At 49.0% G+C, this 25,349-nt stretch overlaps 1 protein-coding gene across 1 annotated transcript in view; it reads right to left on the bottom strand.

The window, feature by feature from the left end:
• FARP1 (FERM, ARH/RhoGEF and pleckstrin domain protein 1) overlaps window positions 1–25,349 on the bottom strand; it is a 204,533-nt gene that overhangs the window by 39,823 nt on the left and 139,361 nt on the right. Inside the window, exons 9-15 of the mRNA XM_049778518.1 lie at window positions 21,100–21,214; window positions 19,087–19,234; window positions 16,929–17,024; window positions 14,618–14,781; window positions 13,869–13,937; window positions 9,086–9,161; window positions 7,823–8,096 (exon numbers count right to left, since the gene is read on the bottom strand). Coding sequence (XP_049634475.1) covers window positions 7,823–8,096; window positions 9,086–9,161; window positions 13,869–13,937; window positions 14,618–14,781; window positions 16,929–17,024; window positions 19,087–19,234; window positions 21,100–21,214 — 942 coding nt within the window. The remainder of the gene's footprint in view (window positions 1–7,822; window positions 8,097–9,085; window positions 9,162–13,868; window positions 13,938–14,617; window positions 14,782–16,928; window positions 17,025–19,086; window positions 19,235–21,099; window positions 21,215–25,349) is intronic.

Genomic DNA, 25,349 nt, shown 5'->3' with positions numbered 1-25,349 from the left:
GATGGAACGGGGTGGCGACGGTCGTGCTGGGGTGCAAGCAATGTGCTCAGTGCCCACGGAAAAGCCCATCTTGCACGCAGGATGGCAAAGCTTCAGCCGCCAGAGGGGAGAGAACAGTTAACATAGACAGTTTTTTTTTTTTTATAGCAAAGTACCTGTTAGGGTAGGTAAAGGCCTGTTGAGTTTCAGATTCACAAGCAGTATATTAATTCCATGCATCAGATTCTCCCATGAGTCTGGTTTGCATTGAGAGACTTCACCAAACTCATGGTTATGAGAAAGCCAGCAGTCTCTGCGGTGGTAGAGACCCATGCTTTTTTGATCCTGCACTCTTGGGCCATAGAGAGAAGGAAGCAGAAGGTAGGGGTGGGGGAGAGCCTATATTTGGGGGCTGCAACCACCCCCCAGTACAGCCATAGATAGGCCTGGCAGCCAACAGGGACAAGACTGGGGGCAGTCTTCTCCACATTGTTGGCCAATCCCCAATTCCCCAACAAAAACCAATGCAGAACTGAGGTCTCTGATCATAAAAGCTTCATGAATTTGTGGGCCCCAAGTACAAATCCCCATTTTGGTTAGAAATTTGGGCTCCCCTCTACAAGCTGCTGCTCCCCTGATGCTCTCTGCCTCCAAGAGCCTTCTCCCCCCATTACAGCAATCCTGCTCATTTCCTGCCCCCCCCACTCCCTTCCCAAGACAAATAAAATGCGATCTCCCATTTATTCACCTGCCTCCCCTTAGTCTACTCCAGTGTGCTCCTATGTGGCCACTGGATTCTTGCTTGGGGATGTGTGAGCAGGATGGCTGTATTCCCAGTACAGAGTGGTCCTCAGCAGAGTTTATAAAAATGAAATAAAATAAATGAAAAGGACATCAGACAGCGGTGGCACCGTGCGGGAAGAGAAGGTAGAGCGTGCTTGGAGAAAGGTGGACATGGGGGAGAAAGGCGCGGGCACCCACGAGGGGCTATGCTGGCTCAGCAGAGCAGACAATGGAACAACAGAAAAGTGTTTTCTCAAATTTATTAAACAAATGACAAAAATGAGAATGAAGTCCCCAGCCTTTTTTTTTTTTACTATTCAAAAATTAATTCGGTATATTAGACATTTTTCATTAAAAAATTTTTTTTAAATCAAGAGGATTAAATATACACAGAGAGTGAGAGAAAACAGTCGGGAATCAAGATTAATGATACAGGCCAAGCTTGTGAGAGGGGGTTAGTGAGGATGTCAGTGCAACTTTCCCAGCAGAAAGGGGGTGCATGTGTGCGGGGGTGAAGCGTCCTTTGTGGTGCTCGTGGAGGGATGAGGAAATGCATCTCGTGACTTCCTCCAAGTCCACCGTGGCCACTTGCTTTAGAAGGAAAGTGAGCTGCAGCAAATGGAGCTTTCAGCCGAGCTGTGAGCCACTGGAGCTCATGCGCAATGAGAAGCCCATCCCCAGCAACCCCAGGCTCCAAACTCATCCTTCTACTGTTTCCAGTGGGAGAATGTTCCAGAAAGCAGAAGCATGTACCCAGGCGCGCACATGCACAAACACACGCTCTCTCCCTCCCGGGGGCCCCTAGGTTGATGCTGCTTTTAGCAAACTGGCTGCCCCACAACTTGGCTGAGACCAGCAGTGAGGACAGGTGTTTGACTCCCAACACCACTTCCGTTCTGGCTTACAGAGCCATGATAGCAGTTCTCACAACAGCTTGGCCTTCCTCCTTATCGTCAAAAAAAGAGAGCATCTTCCCTCCCTGGCCAGAACAGAATCAAAGCCACTGGAACCCCAGCATCCCTTCCCTCCCTGCACAAGTCTGATCAAAGTCCCTGTCTCTAAGAAGTTTCCAAAGGCTGATTCCTGGCTCAGGTGGGATGGTCACACCATCCTGCCAATTCACACAGACATGGTCCTCACCCATCAGACTATTCCTGCTGGAAGAGATTTCCCACTGCTCACCAGGCCTCCATCATGAGGCACCACTGCTTTGGCTGCAAAAGAAAATGCTAGAGGCTCTTTGCTTTGGGAGCCCCATGCCCGAGAAAGAAGAGAGATACAAAATTCCACCCCAGGCAGCCATATGGCACACATTGAGAAATTTCCAAAAACTTAAGGCCACAGATGTAGCCCCTTTCTGACCTGCATCCAAACAACACAGGCTGTTTCTCATCTCTGATGCCCACAGTCAGGCCAACTCCTCGTGGAGGTTGGCCACTTTTTTCTTTTCCCCTTTTCACGCTTGTTTGATTATTTTTAACAAAGCCTATTTTGATCTAAAGGGTGTGGCCCCCACTTTAATACCATCAATTCAGGCCAGTGGCGCCATTTTTCTCTATTAACTTTCACTCCACTAAAGAGAAACAGATGGAATTGAACCAACAAGGAACAAAAGCCACTGGGAAATGCTGTGCTGTCGCCAGAGGCAGGTTCTTTAATCACTCACCGCTCAAGAGAAGTTCATTCCCAGGTAACTCGCTTGTACCCTGTTTCAAGGAGCTGGAATTACAAGGCTGGCTGTTAAAACACGGTAGATGGCTAACCTGCAATGGGTTCTTATTTTCTTTTTTAAGGGGTGCTCAGGGCCAAGAGATCCTTCTGAGATATTCCTCCTAAACGTTCAAAGAAACTTATTGCTTACTAGTAGAAATTTCCTAGAAAACTCTTTGCAGTTCAGTGAACTTTCAGCAAATCCCCACCAAACACCAAGGATTGAGAGACAGGCTGGTCTCAGAATCTAAGCTGTTGACTCTCAGAAGTGAGACATTCCATTTGCAAGGGGACTTGCTCCCCAAAATAGTCTCACAAGATAATAAGGGTGAGGGCAAAGAAGAGATGGAGACAAAGCAAATGGATTTAAATTCAGTCTAAGAGTTGATGGTCCCCAAATTCCTAACTGAAAGTCAGGCTGCTGGAAAGGTCAGTAAAGGCTCTGTCTGGACCAAACCCAGTCTACAATAAAATCCAGAATCATATTTTCAGTGGGAATAGTTAATTAAATGGCTAATTAAAAAGGCCTGAGCTCTGTGCAGAACTCTGAGAGGGTGGACTGGCTGGCCATACACAAGTGGTAACACAATTTGAAGCAAGAGCTGATGATTTTAGGTTTTGAGGCCATATCCAACAGTGCTCAGAACTTACTCAGCTCACCTCTCTTCATCACTCCTACCTGGAAAACAATGTGGTTCAGGGATGGAACTGAAACTGGTTATGTGCAAAGCAACTGCCTTATCCCATGTGATATCTCTGGCCACATGAGCTGGCTATGTTAATGTTCTCTTCTTTTAGAATCTACTGGCTCATACAAAGGGCTCAGGGCCCAAGTCAAGTTTCTGGATACGCTCAGTGAGGTCAGACTACATTTTAGAAAGATTCCAAGGCAGGCAAATATTGAGAAGTTAATGTTCTCCTTCTGTTCTGCCAGTCTGGCTTTGGCTTAATCTACTCTGTCCTGAGCTTGGTTCAACTCTCTAAGAAGTTGCTGAGAATCAAGCAGCAATGAGAGGGGGAGGCATCTGGGAAAATCCCCCCCCCACCCAGGAATCACATCTGGAGAGAAAAATCTGGCTCCCAGACTTCCTTGAATTAAATGCCTGTCTAATAAAATATTGTCAGGGGTACTCAGACGCCTCCAAGGGGCTGGAGCAATTCCTAGGGAGGCCTGGAGCTCATTAAATGTCATTTCTTCATGCTCAAGGAATTCCTTGCATTTGTATCTGGCCCTGCACAAGCAGGAACAAAATCAACCACACATGGGCTCCCATTGACATGTTTTGCAAACCTGACTCAAAACGAATATTCGTGGCAGAAGGGCCAGCCCGAGCCAGGGAAACTCAGAGATTTTTGTCTTTCTCAGCTCTGTATTCTCTCTAGAACCCCAGAGATAGTTTGCTGACTAAGACTGTGGGATTCCTGGTCTATCATAATACTTGACATTAGCTAATGTTTAGAAAAACAGGGACAGAATGATTGTACAGGGCGCTTTCCTTGCATGCTGTTTATCCAAGTTCAATCCCTGGGCCAACATATATTCTGAGCACAGCCAAGAGTAATTTAAAATTCCTGAATGCAGAGGCAGAAGTAGGTCTTGAGCATTGCTGGGTGTGGCTAAAACAAAACAAATAAAAACAAAACCAAAAAGCAAACCAGCCACCCGGGTCTTGAGAAAGCCATTGGAAATCTGAAAGAACCCCATTCTCTGGTCGCTACTACCTTCTCTTCACCCCAACCCCAGAGCTGGTCTAGCTTCAGACTCTGTTCAACTGCAGAGGGCCTCCTCTGTGTTCATAATAGGTCTGGGGACCCAGATGGATGTGTGGGGCCCAAAGGCTCCGAACAGGCTGAGTGTCTGGGAATGAAAGAGTGGAGGGAGTTCATTGCCACCCCAATTTCTCTAACCTGATCCCACCCACCCTCTCTGGCTCAAAGACTACTTCAGTTTCTCTCATCCACAAATGCCCGGAATTTTTATTAGCACAAGGCAAGCTCTGCGAGAAGTAATTCATGCATGTTCTCAGCACTGCAGGCTACGTGGCTTTTGAACCAATTTCTATTCCAATCCTTATTTCTCTCTTTTAAGCACCACCATTAGCTCCAAGAGCATTGATCTTGGCCCAGAAGCCAGAAAGAGAATTGCCTGGCTGGTTCACGACAGAATCCCAGAGAATTTCTAGGAGTAACCATCTCAATGTGGGAAATCTTGTCAAGAGAGAACTTGAGCACATCCCCATGAATGAGGCTTTTGAAACCACGACAGAAAATAAAATCACTCAGAGGAAGAAGCACTAAGGAACGATCAAGTATGTCTCAATAGTCACAGGAGCTGCTGGGGAAGTTTCTAGTTTAAGATCGACCGACGGCTGCACAATTCGAGATTACCAAAGAACGCACGTGGGAACAAATTACCTTCACCAATCAACCATGAGATTCAGCTCGATTTTTTTTTATAGAGCACATCGAGGTCTTAAGTATGAAAGAGAATATGCAAAAACATGTAAGAACCACAAAAAACCCCATGATATATAGTTTCAAAAAAAAAATAAAAAGAATCACATTATTTTTTTCCCCCTACTGATCAGGAACAAATGGTCTATACAAATCTACAGGATTCCTGGTCTCCATATGATTTAACTGATTCTTCCAGACAAGAGTCTCCAAAATTCAAACACAAAATTCAAAAGGTCCTATTGCATTAAGACATCACAGGAGACGAAAGTCAAGTCTAGCTACCAATGTTCTAGGTTTAGCTTCTGCGTGTAAGAGTTGGACAAGGATGGAAAGTCTCCAAATTTCATTAAAGTCAAGATATCTCATTCTTAAAAATCAAGGTTCACCTTTGGTGATCTTGAAGGTGTCCCCTAATTTTTTTTAATTCTATACAAACCTATAAAGGAAGACAAAAATAGACTATTTCCATGAACAACTTTCAAACTTTCAACGCAACTTTCAACACAAGACTCAAGTCTGATTCATCCGTCATCACGATTCATAAAATAAAGGTCCCCAGAAGTTTGTAGCAAAAGAAAGGGGGTGAAGTTTTCAGAAACTAGATGTGGGTGTGGCCAGAGAGGCATATGGGGGCCAAAAGTTCATTTCATGCTTCTTGGCATTATTTCTACTTTGGCTTTCTCTGAGAGAAAGTCCCAAGCAGTTGAGTGTGGCCCTTGGCTGACTCACTGTAGTTTCTTAGGATCAAAACATTTCACCCTACAACAACTTCTTTTTGACAAAAAGGTCCAAAGACTGAAAAGGTCCAAACACCCATCAGTAAAGCAAAACATTTCATTTGCGTTGCTTTCCCTCCCCCCTCAACTCAGCCAGAAGCTTCACATTGAGTTAACACATTCCAGAAATTCCACTAGATTCTAGAGAAGGCTGTTGTGTCTGGCGGAGAAGCGAGCCTGTTGCTTAGGACTCCAAGTAGCACCACCCCCGTCAATGAGATCCACATTTCAAGGGCGAGGACCTAAAAGATTTCAAAATGTCTCAGGAGACCCCAATGGGCCAGCGAAAGTGCAAACTCCAGCAAAGGTACAGAGGTGTTTCCTCTGAAATGCATTAGCCCCAAGGGTGAGATTTAAAAGGAAATTGAACTTTCCTTCTTCCCACAGCTGACCAGCAAGGGTGCTTAGAAGCCCTTTTTCTTTCCTGCATCTGAGTCTTCCATCACTCATCGATTCCCATGACCAGAATTTCAACTTCTTAGAGCGTAAGGCTGAGCAATTTGCCATACCAAAAACAAACCAAAGACTGTTTCTGCCAACATTGCAAATCAGCATGGGAACAATACCTCCAAACTCACCCCAACAACTCCGGCCTTCCACTAGCTATCAACCTCCTCCTGCAAAAGAAGGGGTGCAGGGGAAGTAAAAAAAAGTGCCTTGTTCCTGGGCTCTCGTGGCTTCTTTGGCAACACCCCAACCGAAAGAGGGACGGCTACAGCCCCAACTAACTGCACAGACATGGAAAATTGCCACATCACCACCACCACCACCATACAATCCGAGATCAGATTTCGAGAAGCAGGTTTGATCTTTCCCTCGACTTTCTGTGGAAAGACCAACCAGCTCTTGCTTCTGTGGCAGGTCCTGGTCTTAATAACCTTCTGTTGGATAGCATGTCCCCACATGGAAACGTCATGGGGGAGTTTATTCTTGGGGTGGGGTGGGGTCAAGGTTTTAGAAATCACACACACCCTCTCGTCCAAACACATGCTGGTTGAGACCTGGCTCGAGCAAAGGCTGATGAGAAATGAGAGTGTCCCCTGACACACACACACACACACACACACACACACACACACACACACACACACACACACACCACCAATGCTGAAACACTCGGGGACTCCCCCACCCCACCCCAGTCAACCCTTGAAGCCTCAACTTCTGGTCCTCACTCCATCACTCATTCTCTTCTCTCTCCTGCACCCGACGTGACCCCACCAGTGAATTCTGCCTCCGGGCCAGGGCAGGGGAATTGAGCACTGTGGGATTACCCATCACCAGGGCCTGGCTCAACGGTCCCTTTGCCATCTCGGCCTCTGAATCATTGGACTCAGATCCGCTGCTGGTGGAACCTTCGGTCACCTGCAGCGGGGCTACCTGGTCCCTCTTGCCACTGGCACCCCCAGTGGGGCCCTTGGCAGTCGGGGCCACGAGAGGGCTGCCGTTGGTGAGGATCCTCCCTTGGGAAGCGGCCAGGCCCCCCGGAATTGGAATTTCATTCCCCCAGGCCTCCCCACCCTCCAGGGCCTCAGAAGGTGACCCCACCAGGCTGAGGATGAGCGGATCTGTCTCGGACTTGTTGTAGCGACTCGGGAGAGTCCGTAAGTAGGGCCTGGGAAGAACTGGGGAGCAGTTCTCTTCTGGGGCCCCCTGCTCCTCCACTCCACGCCTCTCCCCGTTTTCTGACCCATAGCCCTGAGACCCGGCCTGGTCCCAGCTCAGGCTGGGACTGGAACTCCGGCTGTGGGGGGACAAGGGGGTGGCCAGGGGGCTGCGGCTCCCCGACCCCCGAAACATCTCCTCGATCAGCAGCGAGCTGTGTCTCGGGGGGTCGGGGCTGTCACTTAGCTCAAAGGTCAGATCGGAATCATCCTCCAGGAAATCTCTGGAGGGAGGCCCGGAGGACTCGATCGAGGGGGGCCAGCCCCCTCGCAGCGGCTGATCCCCTGAGAGCAGGTACACACCGCTGCTGGGGTCCCCCTCATAACGGTCAAGCGTCGGGGAGCGGGACCGGGCCACGCGTGCCCCACGCCCTTCAGCTTCGCTCTCCCCGTCGCTGCAATCAATGAAAGGGATGGAAGAGACGCTGCCTTTGGCAGCTGCGGGCGCTGCACCTGAGGTCGGCTGCAATGCGGGGCTCTGCGGGGTCCTTTCCTGCACGACGACGGCGGTGGCATCCTGGTCCTCCTCCACCCGGCTGCCCCCCTGGGCCTTCTGCTGCCCCCCGGAGCTCCTGTCCAGGTTGACAGCGGTGGCAGGGCTGCAGGGAGACCCACGCTCGGCCGGGGGCCTTTTCAGTTCCTTCCCGGGTGGGCCGCTGGGCTTCTGGGGGGATTCGCCATCGACTCTGGGGGTCGGGCTGGCACTCCGTGGCGGTGGGGCCTGGATCTGGGTGTGTGTAAAGAGGCAGAAAAGGGGAGAAAAGGAAAAGAGGGTTCGTGAGGCAGAAGAAGGGCAGAGAGAAAGATGGGTTGAGTCTGATGAAAGAGCCACCCCCCCCAAAAAAAAAAAAAACCTGCCAGAGAGAATACTGAAGAGTCCCAGGAGCATGGAGAGCAGTCCCGGGGGACACAAGTCACCCCCAAGTTGCTTATAGAAAGTTCTCTGACAGGGAATGACCCCTCTCCCAGTCTTTGGGAAGGTTCTGTACTCACTCCTCCAGGTTCTTGCTCCCCAAGTGCCTCTAGCAAAGGGTTTCCTGGTGCCCCCGACATGAAGAGGGAGAAGGACACACATTGGGGGTCCACCAGGAGCAGAAACCACTAGGCAGGGTCTAGGGATTTGGGACACTTGCTGTTTTACCTCTGTGTATACCTGGGGCTATGGAAGAGGTGATCATGCTTTGGTGTGTAGTGGGGGACACCATGAACCCTGCCCCTGCTTCTGAGGGTTCCAGGTCTCAGGGAGAGCTGCTCTTAGACCACTCAAAGGATGGGGGTTCTACTGCTGTCTGGCACTGTGGCTACCTTGTGTCCCCAAGTTCTAACGGCACCTCCACCCCCCCACCAGATGGGATAAGTGTGAGAGCCACCAGTTGCAAAGTGGGGTCCCTGCTCTCTTTCACATGCATCAAGTTTGGGGATCCCATCTCATACATCTGTTTTACCAGGAGACCCCATCCCACACAGTCCATCTTACTGGGGGATCCCACCCCACACACGTCCATCTCTTTGGAGACTTCCCATCTCACACACTTCCCAGGGCCCTGAGTGGGCAGCACCCCACAATGCTACACAAAGCCTGAGCCTAGCCAGTGCATAGGGCTGGCATCCACGAACCCCAGTAGAGAGAGAAGAGCACTGAATGCCACAGGGCATGGTACTCGGCACCCCCCAGACACTCGAAGACCCCCAAGTAGCACCTGGCCCCCTACTGACTTGTTTCGGCACCTCGGAGTTGTCTTCCATGGGCAGTGGAGTCAGGCTGCGGATGGACTGGATTTTACTGTGTTTCCTGGGGAACAGCACAGAAGGGATCAGTCAGCCCAGGCGCTTAGTCACTCACTTAGGATCATTGTTAAAACATCAGTGGAAGAAAGTGAAAAACAATTACTAAATTTTGAGGGAAGGAATTGGATCTATACCCAGCAGTATTCAGGGGTCACTCCTGGCTTTGGGGTCAGTTCCAGTGGTGTTTGGGTGACCCTATGCAGTGCTAGGGGCTAAACCTCGGTTGTCCCATGCAAGGCAAGTACCTCAACCACTGTACAGTCTCTCCAAGGATTTTTTTGGGGGAGGGGCCACACCCGGTGATGCTCAGGGGTTATTCCTGGCTATGTGTGCGCTCAGAAATCTCTCCTGGCTAGGGGGACCATGTGGGATGCTGGGGATAGAACCCAGGTCCGTCCTGGGCAGCCATGTGCAAGGCAAACAAACGCCCTACTGCTCTGGCCTCTCCAAGATTTTTATTGATTTATTTGTTTGTTTGTTTATTTATTGGTTTTTGGGCCACACCCAGAGCCACTCAGGGATTACTCCTGGCTCTGTGCTCATAAATCACTCCTGGCAGGTTCAGGGAACCATATGAGATGCTGGGGATGGAAGGTGGTTTCATTTTGGGTTGGTTGTTTGCAAGGCAAACACCCTATTGCTATGCTATCACTCCAGTCTCTCTTCAAGAATTTTACAAAAATTTATTATTATTATTATTATTTTGATTTTTTTTTTTTTGGTTTTTGGTTTTTGGGTCACACCCGGCTGTGCTCAGGGGTTACTCCTGGCTGTCTGCTCAGAAATAGCTCCTGGCAGGCACGGGGGACCATATGGGACACCGGGATTCGAACCAAACACCTTTGGTCCTGGATCGGCTGCTTGCAAGGCAAACGCCGCTGTGCTATCTCTCCGGCCCTATTATTTTGATTTTTGTGTCACACCCAGAAATGCTCAGAGCTGACTCCTGGCTCTGCACTCAGGAATCACTCCTGGCAGTGCTTGGTGGACCAGATGCGATGCCAGGGATTGAGAACCCAGGTCGGCTGAATACAAGGCTAGCACCTTCCCCGAGGCCCAATCACTTTAGCCCTTGCAGGGCACTTTAAAATGCAACAAAGCAGCTCACCAGGCCATCCTGTCTTGGTTGATCAGCTTGTCAGGGCACCTTCCCAGCTAACCCTGTCCGGACTAAGTTAGCCCAAACCTTCAGGAGATGCTCGCTGCTGCACCATGCCCTGTCACTCAGGCTTCCACATCAGCCTTTTAGTGAGTGCAGAAGTCTAAGGAATGGAACACTTTGTGGAGTTGACAAATATGAAGGCGCAGAGGGTCTAGCCCTGTGGAATCAATGCACACACTCCAGGCAATGACATTCTAGATGACTTCTGTAGTGGTCAGTGATTGCCAGCCAGCTGCCTACTGTATGGGCTGTGACTGGTCTGCCTGAGGGACAAACTAGGATCCTAGCAGAGGCCCCAAGTCTGCTTCCATCTCCTTTTTTTTCCCTGTACACTGTCCCCTTTTTATTCTGAGAAAAGACACTGGTAACTTGGGGGCCACAGTTATAGCACAATGGGTAGGGTATTTGCCTTGCCTGCAGCCAACTTGGATTTTATCTCTGGCATCCTATATATCTCCCCAAGCCTGCCAGGAGTGATTCCTGAGCACAGAGCCAGAAATAACCCCAGAGCGCTGCTGGATGTGGCCCCTCAAACAAAAGCAAAACTGGCAACTTTTCAGACACTAAGACTAGAGAGACTGTATAGAAGAGAGTGGTGCAATGCCAAAGGGAGACGTAGTTTAAGAGCACCCACATGAACACCCAAAGGGAATCCCTGCACTCTGAATCAGAGAGCCGAAGTGGCACTTTTCATTGGAGCCTTTATAGATGTGCATTGGAGAGCCAGAGAGATAGCACAATGGGTAGGGACTTGCCCTCCACGTGACCAACCCTAGTTCTATTCTTGGCACCACATATAGTCTCCCAAGAACAGCCAGGAGAGGTGATCCCTGACACAGAGCCAGGAGAAAACCCTGAGAACTTCTGGGTATGGACCCCTCCCGAACCAAACCCAACCAAAAGCAAACAAACAATTAAAAAGGATGCACATTGGGGGTGTTTTTGGGAATGAAGAACTTGGAATGTGACTATTGGGTCACATTTCTGAAAACTCTGTAACTTATTCTGTAGCTCCTAAATCTGCCAGAAGGTGGCATCTCTAAGGGTGATAGTAGCAACGGCTCGGCCCTCTAAATCCTAATGCAATACCCAGTCTGTCTATCAGTGGTGAATGGAATCCTTTTTGGTACATGAGGTCACACCAAAGATGGCAAAAATTAGAATGCATGCTGCAAAAATTAGAATGTTGTCTGGTCCTCAGGGATCATTGCTGGTGGTCGTTGGCCCAGCTATATGCAGGCTAATATCTGGCCAGCTGTTGTCCTATGGTTCTGGCCCCTCCTATTAGTTTTGGATGCTCGAGGATGTAACAGGAGGGACATGGATTGAGAGAAGAGACAATGACAATGCCTGTGGAGCCAAGGGCTTTAGGTCCATCTGTTGTGAACAAGAGGCACAAACAAAGAAATGACATGAACAGGACAGCTGTCATCATTACAAAGCTTTGAAAGCTTTGTATTTTGTTTTGGGGCCACACCCAGGCAGCAACGCTCAAGGGAAAACCTGTAAACCCCCGTCTTGGAGTTCATTTGAATGGTACTTGGGGGTAGTGTATTCAAACAGAACAAGAAAAATACTTCTCACAGGATGGGCTGTTGAAATATTGTAGGACTGAAACTCAACTATCAACCACTTTTTTTTTTGGGGGGGTCACACCTGGCAGTGCTCAGGGGTTACTCCTGGCTCTATGCTCAAAAATTGCTCCTGGCAGGCTTGGGGGAGCATATGGGATTCCGGGATTTGAACCAACGTCCTTCTGCATGCAAGGCAAATGCGCTACCTCCAGATATCTCTCCGGCCCCCCATCAACCACTTTTTAACACAGGCCAGAGCGATAGCACAGCTGGTAGGATGTTTGCCTTACAAGCAGCTGACCCGGATTCGATCCCCAGCGGCCTGCCAGGAGAGATTCCTGAGCACACAGCCAGGAATAAGTAACCCCTGAGTTCTGGTGGGAGTGCCCCAAAACAAAACAAAACAAAAACAAAACAAAACAAAAAGGATCTATCGCTATTTGATAGACATCAGAAAACCTAAGAAAAAGAGTGAACTTCTAAAAGTTTTAGGCTCAGGGGCCAGATAGATAGCACAGCAGTAGGGCGTTTGCCTTGCATGCTGCCGACCGAGATAGGGGTGGGGTGGGGTGGGGTTTCATCCCTGGCATTCCATATGGTCCCTCCAGTATGCCAGGAGCACTTTCTGAGCACAGAGCCAGGAGTAACCCCTGGATGTCTCTGGGTGTGGCCCATAAAGCAAAAAGAAAAATAAAGGGAAAAAGTTTTAGGCTCTAAAATCAAAAGTGATTATCAGAAAGGTAAATGGAAGGAAAGTGAGAGGGTTAAATGAGTAAACTGTGATGGTGATGAGTGGAAATGAAACATTTGTTGATTAAAAAAGAGTGGGGGGCTAGAGTGGTGGCACGAGCAGTAGAGTGGCCTGCCTTGCACACACTAACCTAGGATGGACCACAGTTCGATCCTCCAGCATCCCATCTGGTCCCCCAAGCCAGGAGCGATTTCTGAGCACATAGCCAGAAGTAACCCCTGAGCACCACTGGGGGTGGCCCAAAACTCCCCCAAAAAAATAAAAGAAAGAAAAAGAAAAACACTTCTGAGACAGTCCTCAAGACTCTTTTCTTGATCTTAATACCCCTTTCTGGCAGCTCCCAACCCAGAGGCACCCTGGGTGTCCCCCACTTTACGGACAGGGAGGCGTAGGGCAAGGGAGCCCAGCTGTGGGGTGAGGAACATATCTGGTCTGTGGCTACTTTGGTTCAGTTCTCGCCACTGCAGCACTATAGGTTAGAGTCTAGAGACTCCCCCCTCCATCCTGCGGTCCGCACCCTGAACTACAGGCCAGAGCAATGAGTCAGTAGATGGGCTCGCTGGGAGTGGCCCAAGTCCCTGAACCCTGCTAAAAGGGGTTTTCAGAGTAACTGGGAATTAATGCAGGGGATAGGCCTGGGGAACAAGCAGAGCTACAAGCATATCTGACCCCCCTACCTAGTCTTCCATTTTTTCAACTCCGAGTGGTACCTTCATGCTCTGTGGAAAGCAGACCTGGGGAAGTGAGCCGGGGCTGACTTGGGCTAGAGTGCTCATCTTGTATATGTGAGGCCTCATATTTCACCTCGGGCATGTTCCTGCTAGCACTGCTATCACCAAAGGGACAGAAAATCACTCTCTCCCACTCTTTCTTTTCTTTGGTTTTTGGGGCACACCCGGCTGTTCTCAGGGTTTATTCCTGGCTCTGCACTCACTGATCACTCCTGGTGGTGCTCGGGAGACCATATGGGAGCAGGGGATCGAACCCAGGTTTGGCTACGCTCAAGGCAAATGCCCTCCCTGCTGTGCTACAATTGTGCTCCCCTGATTTTCAATCCCCAAGGACAAGGAGCAGCTTTTTCAGTGATTCACCCCACAGAGCCTAGCTGCCCTCTCACTCCAGCCCCATCTCTCTCTCTCTCCCACCCTCTCTCTCAGCGCACCAGCCATGCACTGCCTGCAGGGCAGACTGTGGGACTATGCACGCAGCCCGGCTTCCACTCACCTCTCAAACGGCACCTTCTTATGGCCTCCTTCTTTGACGAAGTCCAGAACCTGCTTCTGAGTCCGGCCACTGAGGTAAAGAGCAAGAAAGGAAGACTCACATGGCAATTTTGTGGGATCCCCTCAGAACCCATCCCTGCATGCTTCCCGCTTCCGTCTTCCTCCCCGGGTAGTGGGGAGACCCAGGATCTTTGCTGGTTCTAGATGGTTCCCTCAATATCCTAAGTCCTGGACAGAGTCCAGCTAACCCACTACCCTTTCATGATTTATTAAATTTTGGGAGTGTTTCTTTTTTGGCCATACTTGGAAGCACTCAGGGCTTATTCCTGGCTGTGCATTCAAAAATCACTTCTGGCTCGGGATGCCAGGATGGAACCTGTGTCAGCTACATGCAAGACAAATGCCCTGACTGCTGTGCTATCGTTTCAGCCCCAAACCATCTCCTCATGTGCAAGACACATCCATGACCTCCCTGGAGGTCAGGTAGCAGAAAGGCTTAGGTCAGCCTTCTGCAAAGAGCAGGGCCTTGACCATGTGGGGGCTAGTCAGGGAATAGGGCCACAGGTGTGTCTGTCTGCAGAACATACAGGGGTGTGTCCCTAAGTGCCAACAGGTCCCTTCAGTTTCCCAGGTCACAAGAAGAAAGTTCTATAGCAGTAGAGACCAGCAAAGCAGGGTGGTTTGCAGCCTTCTCCACCCCAAGGCTGTTCTTCCCTCACATGCCCAATGGAGACAATTCGAACCCCCTACCTGAACCGGAATGAAGACCCTCGGCTGAACAGAACAGGCTTTGGCTTGGGCCTGGGTTCTTCGAATAGCCGGAAGAAGGCGTGATGCTCCACACAGATCTTCCAGAAGGATTTGCACAAGTCGCGGCTGGCCATGAGGAATTCCAAGGTGTCCTGGTAGGAGCTCTGGAGAGAGAAAGCATCCCTAGGGTTGGTGTGTCTGGGGCCTCAGACATTGGGGAGGGAGAAGAAAGTCACACCTTAGGACCTAACATGAGGCCCTGCTTATGCGAGACCAGAAACACTCTAGTTCAGGGAGCAGAGTCATTTAAAGCCATGGGGTTGCTGGACATTGGGGATTTCGCCCCACTGAAAGGGGCTCAGAAACAATAGGAAGTCCCTGCAGGATCCATGTACAGGTGTATGGCCAGAGAGAGAATAGTAGAAAGGGAGCTTGCCTTGCATTTGAATAAGCTGGGTTTGATCCCTGGCATCCCATATGGTCCCATAAGCCTAGCCAGGGGTGATCCTGAGAGCAAAGCCAGGAGAAAGCCCTGACCATAGCTAGGTATGTCCCAAGAAATAAACAAACGATAAAACAAACCACTCCCCAAAAATGACCCCTTTAAGAAAATGATAAGCAAATCCAAACCCCCCAAATGTGTGTTTATTTGGCTGACATTCCCCCCTTTAAAAAAATTAAAACACTGGGCTGCAGCAATAGTACAGTAGTGGTGAGGGTGCCCGCCTTGCATACAACCAATCTGGATTCAATCCCCAGCACCCCATATGGTTCCCTAAACCCTGCCAAGAATGATCTCTGCATGCAAAGCCAGAAGTAACTCTGAAGCTCTACTGAGTGTGTCCCAGCAGAAACAAACAACAAAACAAACAAATCCACCAAAAAAAAAGAACAAACCAAAAAATAAAATACCCTTAATGAGTTTATTTGACTCACAGTCCCCTCTTTAAAAAAAAAAATCTAAAAAAGGGCCGGAGAGATAGCACAGTGGTAGGGTGTTTGCCTTCCATGTGGCCAACCCAGGACAGACCTGGGTTCGATTCCTGGCATCCCATATGGTCCCCCAATCCTGCCAGGAGTGATTTCTGAGCGCAGAGCTAGGAATAATCCTTGAGCACCTCTGGGTGTGACCCCAAAACAAAAGCAAACAAACAAAAAACAAAAGACACGCTGGGGTCAGAGCAATAGTACAATAGGGAAGGCATTTGCTTTGGACAAGGCCAACTCGGGCTTATGGTCCCCTAAGCAACACCAGGAGTGGTGCAGAGTGGCTTTGAGTGCAGAGCCAGGAGTAAGCCCTGAACACTGACTGTCACATGTTGACTCCCCCAAAACCAAAACCAAAACCAAACACAGCTAAGTTAGGGACTGAGACTCTTTTTTGGCTGTCATAAAATCACAGGCTTCTTTCTTTTTCCCACCTTCTTTCTTCTCTGGCCTGGCCTTGTCCTGCCCAAGTCCAGCTGCCCTCTGCCTCCATGGGAAACACCCACCAACCCAGCTGGAAGTGAGCATTTTTCTCGAGCACTAAAAGCATTAAAAAAAAAACCAAAACCTTGTCCTCTGACTCCGGAAAGGGGATCTGGTCATTCTCTACTCCCAGACTGAAAGCTTCCCATGTCAGAGGTCAAATTACATAAACAAGAGTTACCACAGGCCTTAAGTTTCCCAGCACAGGGGCACAGGGGCAGGGCCAGGGGGAGTTAGTCTCCCTGCTCCAAGCAGCTGCAGCCTCCAGTGTTTAAAAAAAAAACTTGCAGCAACGCATCTGTCTGTCCGTCCATCTCCGGGAACATTTAATGCATTTTCCCACAGAAAAGCACCGCTCGTGGGGGCCCGGCCTGCTGGCTTGGGCCACAAAAGCCTAATTCATTCATCCCAGATGTGAGGACAGAGGTGAAGTCAGGAACAGGCTTGTCCATGGGAATAGGGGCCCTCAGCTCTAGATGGGGGACCCAGAGGTGTACCTTCTGTCTCCCCCATGTTTTCTACCAGTGAAGAGGGCCTAACTCCTCTCTCAGCAGGTTCCAATTTGAGCAACAGCTTTGGGGTTCTGAGCACAAAAGTAGGGAGCAGTCATGAGCCGTGAGAATGTATAGGCAGAGGTTTGGGGGACAAAGGTATTGCCTGGGAGCTGGCAGAAGGCCCAATGGGGACTTCTGGGTGGAGACACAGCTAGGGTGAAGTAGTGAATATTGGCTGAGAAGGCATGGCTGGCATTTTATTTTTCTGGATGCAGTGAGGAGCTGTGTGCCCTGATCCCCCACTTAGAAGCCCCACGGTCACCCCCTCTTTTCGGGGACCCACTTACATTTGCATCTGGACGGAGTTTGATGAGGAAGCGCTTTCTCTTAAAGCTCAGCTTCCGCACCTTGGCCCAGTTGAAAGCATTGATCTTGGTGAAGCCCTAAAAAAAGAGCATCAGATCATGAGCTACAAAGGCTGATGGCCAGGGCCAGAGAGACAGAAGACAGGAAATGGCATTTATTTGCCTTGAACGTCGCTGACCGGGGTTCCACCCACGGTGCTGTATATAATTCCCTATTTACCACCAGGAATGATCCCTGAGTGCAGAGCCAGGAGTCAACCCTGAGCCCCACCGGGCGTGACCCAAAAACCAACCAAACAAGATAATCCAACTGACTCCCCAGTGATGGCGGGACTGACCTGCTTGGGGGAAGTGGGGGACTGGAGATTGTATGTTGTTTGGTGAGCAAACCTTCAACTGGAGGGTTCTCACGCTCTGAGGCAGCGAGAAGGCGGATTCTGTGATTCCCAGCTAATTATTTCTCACTAATTACAGGACCAGGCCTGCCAACCAAGTCCGCCTCCAGAGAGGAGAGAGGTTGGCCTAGAGAAAGGCCCGAAGAAAAAAGAAAGAAAAATGATACTGGAAGACAGTACAATGGGGAGGACATTCACTAACCTGGGCTTGATCCCCAGCATCCCACAGTAGAAGATGACACCCAGTTATTAACCCAAAACAAAGGCATTCACTCATCTTCCTCTTTCCTATAAACCTAGCCCATTGATATGTAAAAGTCCATCTGGATCATTCGACACCCACCCACCCCCACACACACCTGGTGAATTTTGTACTGGGAGTATAAATAAAGGTCAGTTTGTGTGGGTGCTTGGAGACACTGTGAGGGAGCAGCCACTGCCTCCATGACTCTTTTTTTGACTGGCTTGGTTTATTAATCCTTCTTGGGTACCTGCATCAGACCTGTCTGCCTTGGGGTGGAAATACACATGTGCAGTATTTCACAATGTGGGGACATATTTTACACCACGGGGTCCCCCAAAGACCTGCCAGGAGTGATCTTTGAGAGCAAAAATTGAAGGGAGTCCCAACCCTAGCTGGGTGTGGGCCCCCACAAAAACAAAAACCATGAGGCCCTGCCAAATCATTAGTAGCCAAGACATGTGCCCTATGTTTTGCAAGAGTAAGAGATGAGAGAGATTTTTCCTCCTCTGGGACAGATGTGGAGATGTAGCGGTCTCAAGTTCTAACTCAGCCACAGGCACACAGCTGAAGCTTAGAATGAGCTTCCCCAGTAAGCACCAGTGCCAGCCTTGACACATGGCTTGGCGGCGTCTTTGCATGTCCAAGCCAGTCTGGCTCCTTCGCCAGGATTGGGCAGAGCAGCCAGTCAGTGGCTGGACTTCAGGCTACAGAATCGTGGTAAAAATGCGGGGGCTGGGGGGGGAGAGTGACAAATCCCCCAGCCTTGTCTTTGGTGGCTAGTTGGGATGTAGGGTATGAAGAAGGACTTGCCACATGCCTTTTGCCCCTCGTTCCTACCCTCACCAGGGCTGGAGAGACAATATGGGGATCAAGGCACTCGCCTTGTACGTGGCAATTCCTGGGTTCAATCCCCGGCCTAACATTGGGTTCCCCCACTCCAAAGCCCCACCAGGATTGATTCATGGAGAGTGCAGACTCAGCTAGAAGTACGGTTGGGGCACGCAGTCCCCCAAGAAAGGAAGGTTCAGGCCAGGATAGTGCTCAGTGATAGGGCACATACACGCCTGTGTCTGATCCCAGAGCACCTTTGGGTGTGACTCTCACCATCACAACAATAACAACACAAGTGCCACAAAATCAAGGAATTCGATGGGGCCGGAGCAGTGGTGTTCGCCTTGCATGTTCTATCCCTAGGTGTCCCATATGGTCCCCCAAGCCAGGAGCTATTTCTGAGTGCATAGCCAGGAGTAACCCCTGAGCATACCCGGTGTGTGCCCCCCTCCAAAAAAAAAAAATAAAGGAATTTGAACAAATCGACAGTTGAGACATCTCTGATCAAGACACAGAAGGCAGTGACACAGAACTTGGAAGTTGAAAGGCTGGGAAGAAAGCGAAGATCACAGACAAGCTTCCTTTCTCCCTCCCCTTTCCCTGAAAATTCAGGCTGACCTGGAAAGGTGGCACCTTCTCTGCACATTGGCCAGGGCGGCTTGGCCCGTACCTGAAACACTAGAATGCCAGTATTGGCCACGGCCAGGTTAATCTTGGTCCCTTCCCTGTCCTTGGCAGGGTGCAGGCGGATTCCGTACATCTCCAGCCGGCGGGCAATATCCAACACCTGGAAATCTGACTCTGCGGGGGTCTGTCCACTGGGGAGACAAAAAAGCACAGAGAAAGGCCAGGAGATTTGCATTCCCCGAGTCCACCAGGGCGAGATGAAGCAACCTCTTTGGGGAAAGTAAAAGGCGCTTCATGGCCCACAATGGGGCTTCCTGATCAAGTGACACCCTCCCCTCATTCACCACCCCTCCAAACTGACGCACAGGGACAAAAGGGCTTTTGCTTCTGTAACACAAAACCCGGAGGCTGCCCCACACTGGCCCCATTTTTTTTTTTTTTTGAATCTCAAGTAGTTTCCTTTGAGGTCACACGCAAGCAAAATACCCTAGTGCTAAGACAAGGTGTGAGTCACCTGCCCGGATCTAAAATTGCAATTAGAGCCTGGGGCCACTATTATTATTATTATTTTTTTATTTTTTTAAATAATAAACATTTTATTTATTTGGTTTTGGGATCTCACCTAGCAGTGTTCAGGAGTTACTCCTGGCTCTGCACTCAGGAATTATTTCCTGGCAGTGCTTGAAGGGGACTATATGGGATGACAGGATGGAACTAGGGTTGGCTGTGTGCAAGGCAAATGCCCTACCTGATGTGCTATGATTCTGGCCCCAGGCCCCCCCCCTTTTTTTTCCCCAGGCCCCTTTTTATAAAAAAAAAAATATTACCCAGGGCCAGAGATGTGGCACAGGTGGTAGGGCACTTGCTTTGCACGCACTAACCTAGGACAGATGGAGGTTCTATCCCTGGGCATTCCATATGGTTCCCCAAGCCAAGGGCGATTTCTGAGCGCATAGCTAGGAGTAACCCCTGAGCATCACGGGGTGTGGCCCAAATCAAACAAACAAGTCAAATTCAATTTTTAAAAATAATTTAAATTAAAAAATTAAAAATAAATTATTTAATATAATCACTGTGAGATGCACAGTTGCAAAATGTTTCATGATTTTCAGTCAATGTCCAACACCTTTCACCAGTGCATATTTCCCCAAGTTTCCCTCCTTCTCTGCCCTCCACTCTCCCTGCCTCTGTGGCAGACATTTTTCTCCTCTTCCTCCTTCTTCCCTCTCCACTCTGTTTCTTTTTTCCTTTTGGACACTGTGATTTGCACTATTGTTACTGAAAGGATATCATGCCAATCACTTTCCCTTCCTTCAGCATCCAATTCTGGTTCAGAACGATCATTTCCAACTCTCATTGTCACAGTGCTCCCTTCTCTGCCCTCACTGTCCTCCCTGCTCTTTGTGGCAAGCTTCCTACCATAGACCAGCCCTCTGGACCAACTTTTATAGCTGCCTTCAGGTACCTTCTTAAAATGTAGCCACAGTGGCTGGAGAAGCCCCTGCATGCATTGTTTCTGAGCCAGCCAACACCCAGAGAGGCAGCAAAGGCTTTGTGCTTCTTGATATTCTTTGTTTCTGCTTCACCACTTCCCTGGCTTAGTGAGCTGATTTTATCCCCTGCTGGTTATTTTAAGTATGGGTTATATTTTATTTCTAAAATTGCAAGGCAACTTCCTTGGGGTACAGATAAACGGGTCTTGTGCAGGTGGGCTTGCAGAATCAGGCTAAAGAATAACACCTATGAGCCTTTGCTCTTGCCCCCAAACTTTTTTGGAGGGAGCATTTGATCCCCAATGGTGTGTGAGTGTGGCACAATGTGGACATAAGGCAAGTGAACACATGTAAATACGTCTGTGTGTGAGTATATGTTTGCATATATGCCCATGTGAGTATATGTCTTAATGTGTAGTATGTGTGTCTGTACACATGTGTCCATGTATGTGAGAAGGCACGTGTGTGTATCTGTCAGCGAAACTGCACCTATGTTTATGGCATGTGATTTGTGCATAATAGATATGGCAGCATATATGTCAGAGTGTACACGAGACACTTACATGTGGTTGTGATGGAACTCCACGATTTTATCTTCCAGTGCATCTTGCTGAGGTATGTATTTATTTTTTGCTAAGTGTTCTCTGTCCGATGCTTCATCAAAATCTCCAATCTCAGCTACAAAGAGACAGAAAGAAAAACCAGCCACGTGTGATTAATAGCCACAAGCTGTTCGATTCCCAGCGGGCTGTTTCTGGGCCAGAGAACCGGAAGCTGGCCCCCACCAGACGGTTCCCAGCTGGTGGGGTGAAAGGTCAGAGGATGTGGTGTTTGTCCATGGAACAAGGCTGTTTGTTCCTCCTCCCCTCCAACAGTTGCAAAGATCTTCTTCCAGAACTATCCATCTTTTCGCTCTCCACATGCTTGGCCTTTCTTTCCTTTCCAGCTAACTAGGGAGCATTTAGATCTGTGGCTAGTGACCTTCGTACTTTGAAATCAGTCCCAGAACCTCAGGGCTTAACAAAACCGACCTCTGAAATTCTTTTTAATTTCTTCTTTTCTTTTTTCGGGGGCAGGGGAGGGCACACCCAGTGGCACTCAGGGTTTACTCCTGGCTCTGCTCTCAGGAATTACTCCTGGTGGGGCAAGGTAGATCATGTGGGATGTCAGAGATTGAATCTGGGTTGGCCATGTGCAAGGCAAGGGCCCTACCCATTGTACTACCTGGTTGGCTCCTAACATTTGAAATTCTTGCATAATTATTCGCACAAATTCCCAAATGTGTTATGATTCACAGAAATGAGGTTTGGGGAGTGGGGAGAGATGGGGTGCCCTGTTAGCAGGCAGAGGGTCTTGGCTATGATCTCCAATGAGCTCCACTAGGCAGTCCCAAATAACACAACCCAACCACAGGTGTGAATATTCCTGGTTATGAAGGCACAGCCCAAATGGTCGAAAATTTAAGTTTATTCAATTTGTATAGTCTAGGGGCCAGAGAAATGGTACACTGGGAAGGGCGCTTGTCTTGTATGTAGTCAATATGGTCAACCTGGGTTTGATCCCTGGCATCCCATCTAATCTCCAGAGTCTGCCAGGATTAATTCCCGAGTACAGAGCCAAGAGTAAGCCCTGAGCACTGTCGGGTGTGTCCCCCAAACAAAAACAAAATTAATTTTATAGTCCAGCTGTGGGAAAGGAGTGTCTGGATAGGAACTTTTCATAATCATTCCACCTAGAGGGAACAGGAAATTAATTTTTCTCAGGTGTCTTCAGCAGAGTCCCACATCATCGGTATCCTGTGGGAATGGGAGGGACAGAGCCGAACCTCAAAAATCCCAGCTTCCCACGCCAGCTCTGGCTCAGATTGTGCCAGTGGAAGGAACAGTTGGTCTTTCTCCATCTGCTGCAAGTCAGTGTGGTCAGGCTTAACATAAGAGATGTTGAGTATCCAGAAGTCTCTCTTGGGCAGAGGTGTGACACCCGTGTCACAGAAATGTCACACAAGGCAGCCCATCCTCCTTGGAAAGAGGAACGTTGGGCCATACCAAGAAGCTGTTAAAAATCTCAGTGGTAGGGCATTTGTCTTGCACGAGGCCGACCTGGGATGGACCTGGATTTGATTCCCGGCATCCCATATGGTCCCCTGAGCCTGCCAGGAGCGATTTCTGAGTGCAGAGCCAGGAGTAACCCCTGAGTGCTATTGGGTATGGTCCCAAAACAAAATACAAAAAAAGGAAATCTCTGTCTGAGTCTATTGCCACTCCTGGAGCCCTCACTGATCTGTGAGGGCCAATGGGTCACTTTCCACTCATCTTCCCTGAAATAATCCCTCTGTCCCCCAGCAAAACAAAATTAAATTCCCTGCAACACAGGGATGAAAACCTAAGTATGGCTCTGCAGTGTGGACTGAAGGCAATGCCCTCTTCTCTCTGGGCATTCTACATGGTCACAGTGGCTGGAATCTATCTAGTACGTGAGAAGAGCCAACCAGTCGATCCTAAGCCAGTGCTTCTTGGGGATATGAAGGGGATCATTCCTGCCAATGCTAGAACCCACTCTTGACCCACTGGCCTTATTCCCTGCATATTTCAGTCAAAGGCAGCAGAATTCAAGGCTCTAAGCACTCAGGGGCTCAAGCCTGAATGATGCCCACCTGAAGTCCATGCCTGCTCTCCCAGGCCCGCTGCTGCAGCAATCCTGTGCTTAGGAATGCCTATGAGCATGTCACACAGGGGCCACTGTGACAGGGAGATCACCCCTAAATCCTGGAGAAGTGCACAAAGCAGGAAAGGACAGTGTTTACAGTCGGAGCAAAACCAAGGATGGGCTTGCTGAAGTTCAGCTGGAATTGAAGTCGGGAGTTTGGATCCTGTGGTTGGGGGGATGCCTACTGGTGAGAACTACTGAGAACCCCAAAAATGGAGTTTGCAAGTAAACTATCCTAAGACTCCCAGGAGCTCCAACATGGGGCTTCTTAGACAGACTTTTGGAGCACAAGCTCTTATCCACGAGTCCATGTAATGTTAGAATCTGCTTTTCTTTTGTGAACAGTGTCACCACCTCCCTTCTCTTTCAAAGTCCCTGGCCTTTCTTCACTCTCCAAAAACAGTGACACAAAGGGAAGTTAGCTGGCTGCTCTCCATGTACTTGGGTCTTTGGACTGTAGAACAGGGTCCAAAAGGGGTCTGCAGAGTTTGAGAATCAGCTAATGTTTAAGTCAGGCTGTAAGTGACCTTGAGGCCAAGATAGCATCTTAGCTTGTGGCATACGAAATCCCTTAGCAGTCTGTTCACTGGAGGTTTTCGAGGGAGGTGGGGAGAAGAAATACTCATCACGCCAAATCTTGGGAAGCAAAATGTATTCTACTGGCATGATCCTGAGAATGGGATCCTTCTCTGTCTGTCTGTCTGTCTGTCTCCCAGCAGAAATGCCAACTCCAGGAGCCCAGAGGCATAGTACTAAGGTTAAAGCCTTGCCCTGCATGCATCCAATCCCAGTTTGAATCTTGGGACCAGCCTGAGCACAGCCAGGAGTGGATTCCTGAGCTCAGAGCCAGGAGAAAATACTGCTGGGTCTAGCCCCAACAAAAGAGCAAAAGAAATGTCAACTCCATGTGGGCACTTTTAGAGGAAGAGGTTTGGGCCACAACTGGAGGTTCTCAGGGTTTACTCCTGGCTCTCAGGAGGTCATCTGTGGCAGTGCTCAGGGCACCAAATGCAGTGGGCATGAATTAAGCCAGTCCCTCACAACCAAGGCAAGTGCCTCAGCCCTGTATTGTCTCCCTAGCTCTCCCCAGGGGCATCTTTACAACATGCTTCTCTACCTACTCAGCCTTCTTCTCAGCTGGTCCAAAGACATTGATCTGTCATTGGACAAGCTTGAATGGTTACCAGGGCCTATCTAGGTCAGAAGCTGAGGAATACCTTGGAGAATAAAGATGATCCAGAGAAGGACTCCAGGAGTCCCAAGGAGAGAGCCAAGGAAAAGGTAAATTCAGTTACAGAAGAGATGAATCCAGTGAGTGAGCTTGGGAATGGCTTCTACTAAAGGGAGACAGGTCAGCCTTCTGCTTTCTTTGGGAGTATAATCAAGAGCTAAAAACTGACACATGATTCACAGGAGTGTAAGAAAGTCCCCTTCTGTGACTGAACCTGCGGATGATTCAATATGCGGACATGAGATTCTTGGGGGCAGAAGAGAAGAAAATGTCTGGCATAATGGCAGGCAAGGGGAAGGGTGGGAGGGAAACTGTGGAAGGAAACATTTGTGGTGGGAAATGTGCACTGGTGAAGGGTGTTGGACATTGTATGACTGAAACTCAATCATGAACAACTCTGTAACTGTGGGAAAATAAACCTGTGTTACGAATAACATTGTAAACCACAGTGCTTAAATAAAGTAATTTTTAAATGTCAAGAAAGGAAAAAAGAAAAGGAATTGAAGTTCTATAAATCACCCAAGATAATAAAAATATTGTAACTGTTCACAGCACTTGGAATCACAGGTGAATAATAGGAATACTTCTTAGTTTGTTGGGGGGGTAGTTTTGTACCACACTGGCAGTGCTCAGGGCTTACTCCAGGCTTGGTGCTCAGGGGTCACTCCTCGTGGGGTTTAGGGTATAAAGTGTTACCCGCTATTAATCCCAAAGATGTTCCCTCAACTTCCTCCTTCCTTAAAACTCTTCCTTCGATATGTAAAAGCCCACTGGGTAGGTACTTTTGTCTCATTCTCTATCTCCCCCCTCCTGGTATTGTGGATTCATTTTATTTTATTTATTCATTTTTATTTTGGATTTTCAGCCATACCCAAG

Source organism: Suncus etruscus, chromosome 8, assembly GCF_024139225.1.
Source record: "Suncus etruscus isolate mSunEtr1 chromosome 8, mSunEtr1.pri.cur, whole genome shotgun sequence".
Lineage (NCBI taxonomy): Eukaryota > Metazoa > Chordata > Mammalia > Eulipotyphla > Soricidae > Suncus > Suncus etruscus.
The sequence above is the reverse complement of the archived record's forward strand: the minus strand, read 5'-3'. Positions and strand labels throughout refer to the sequence as shown.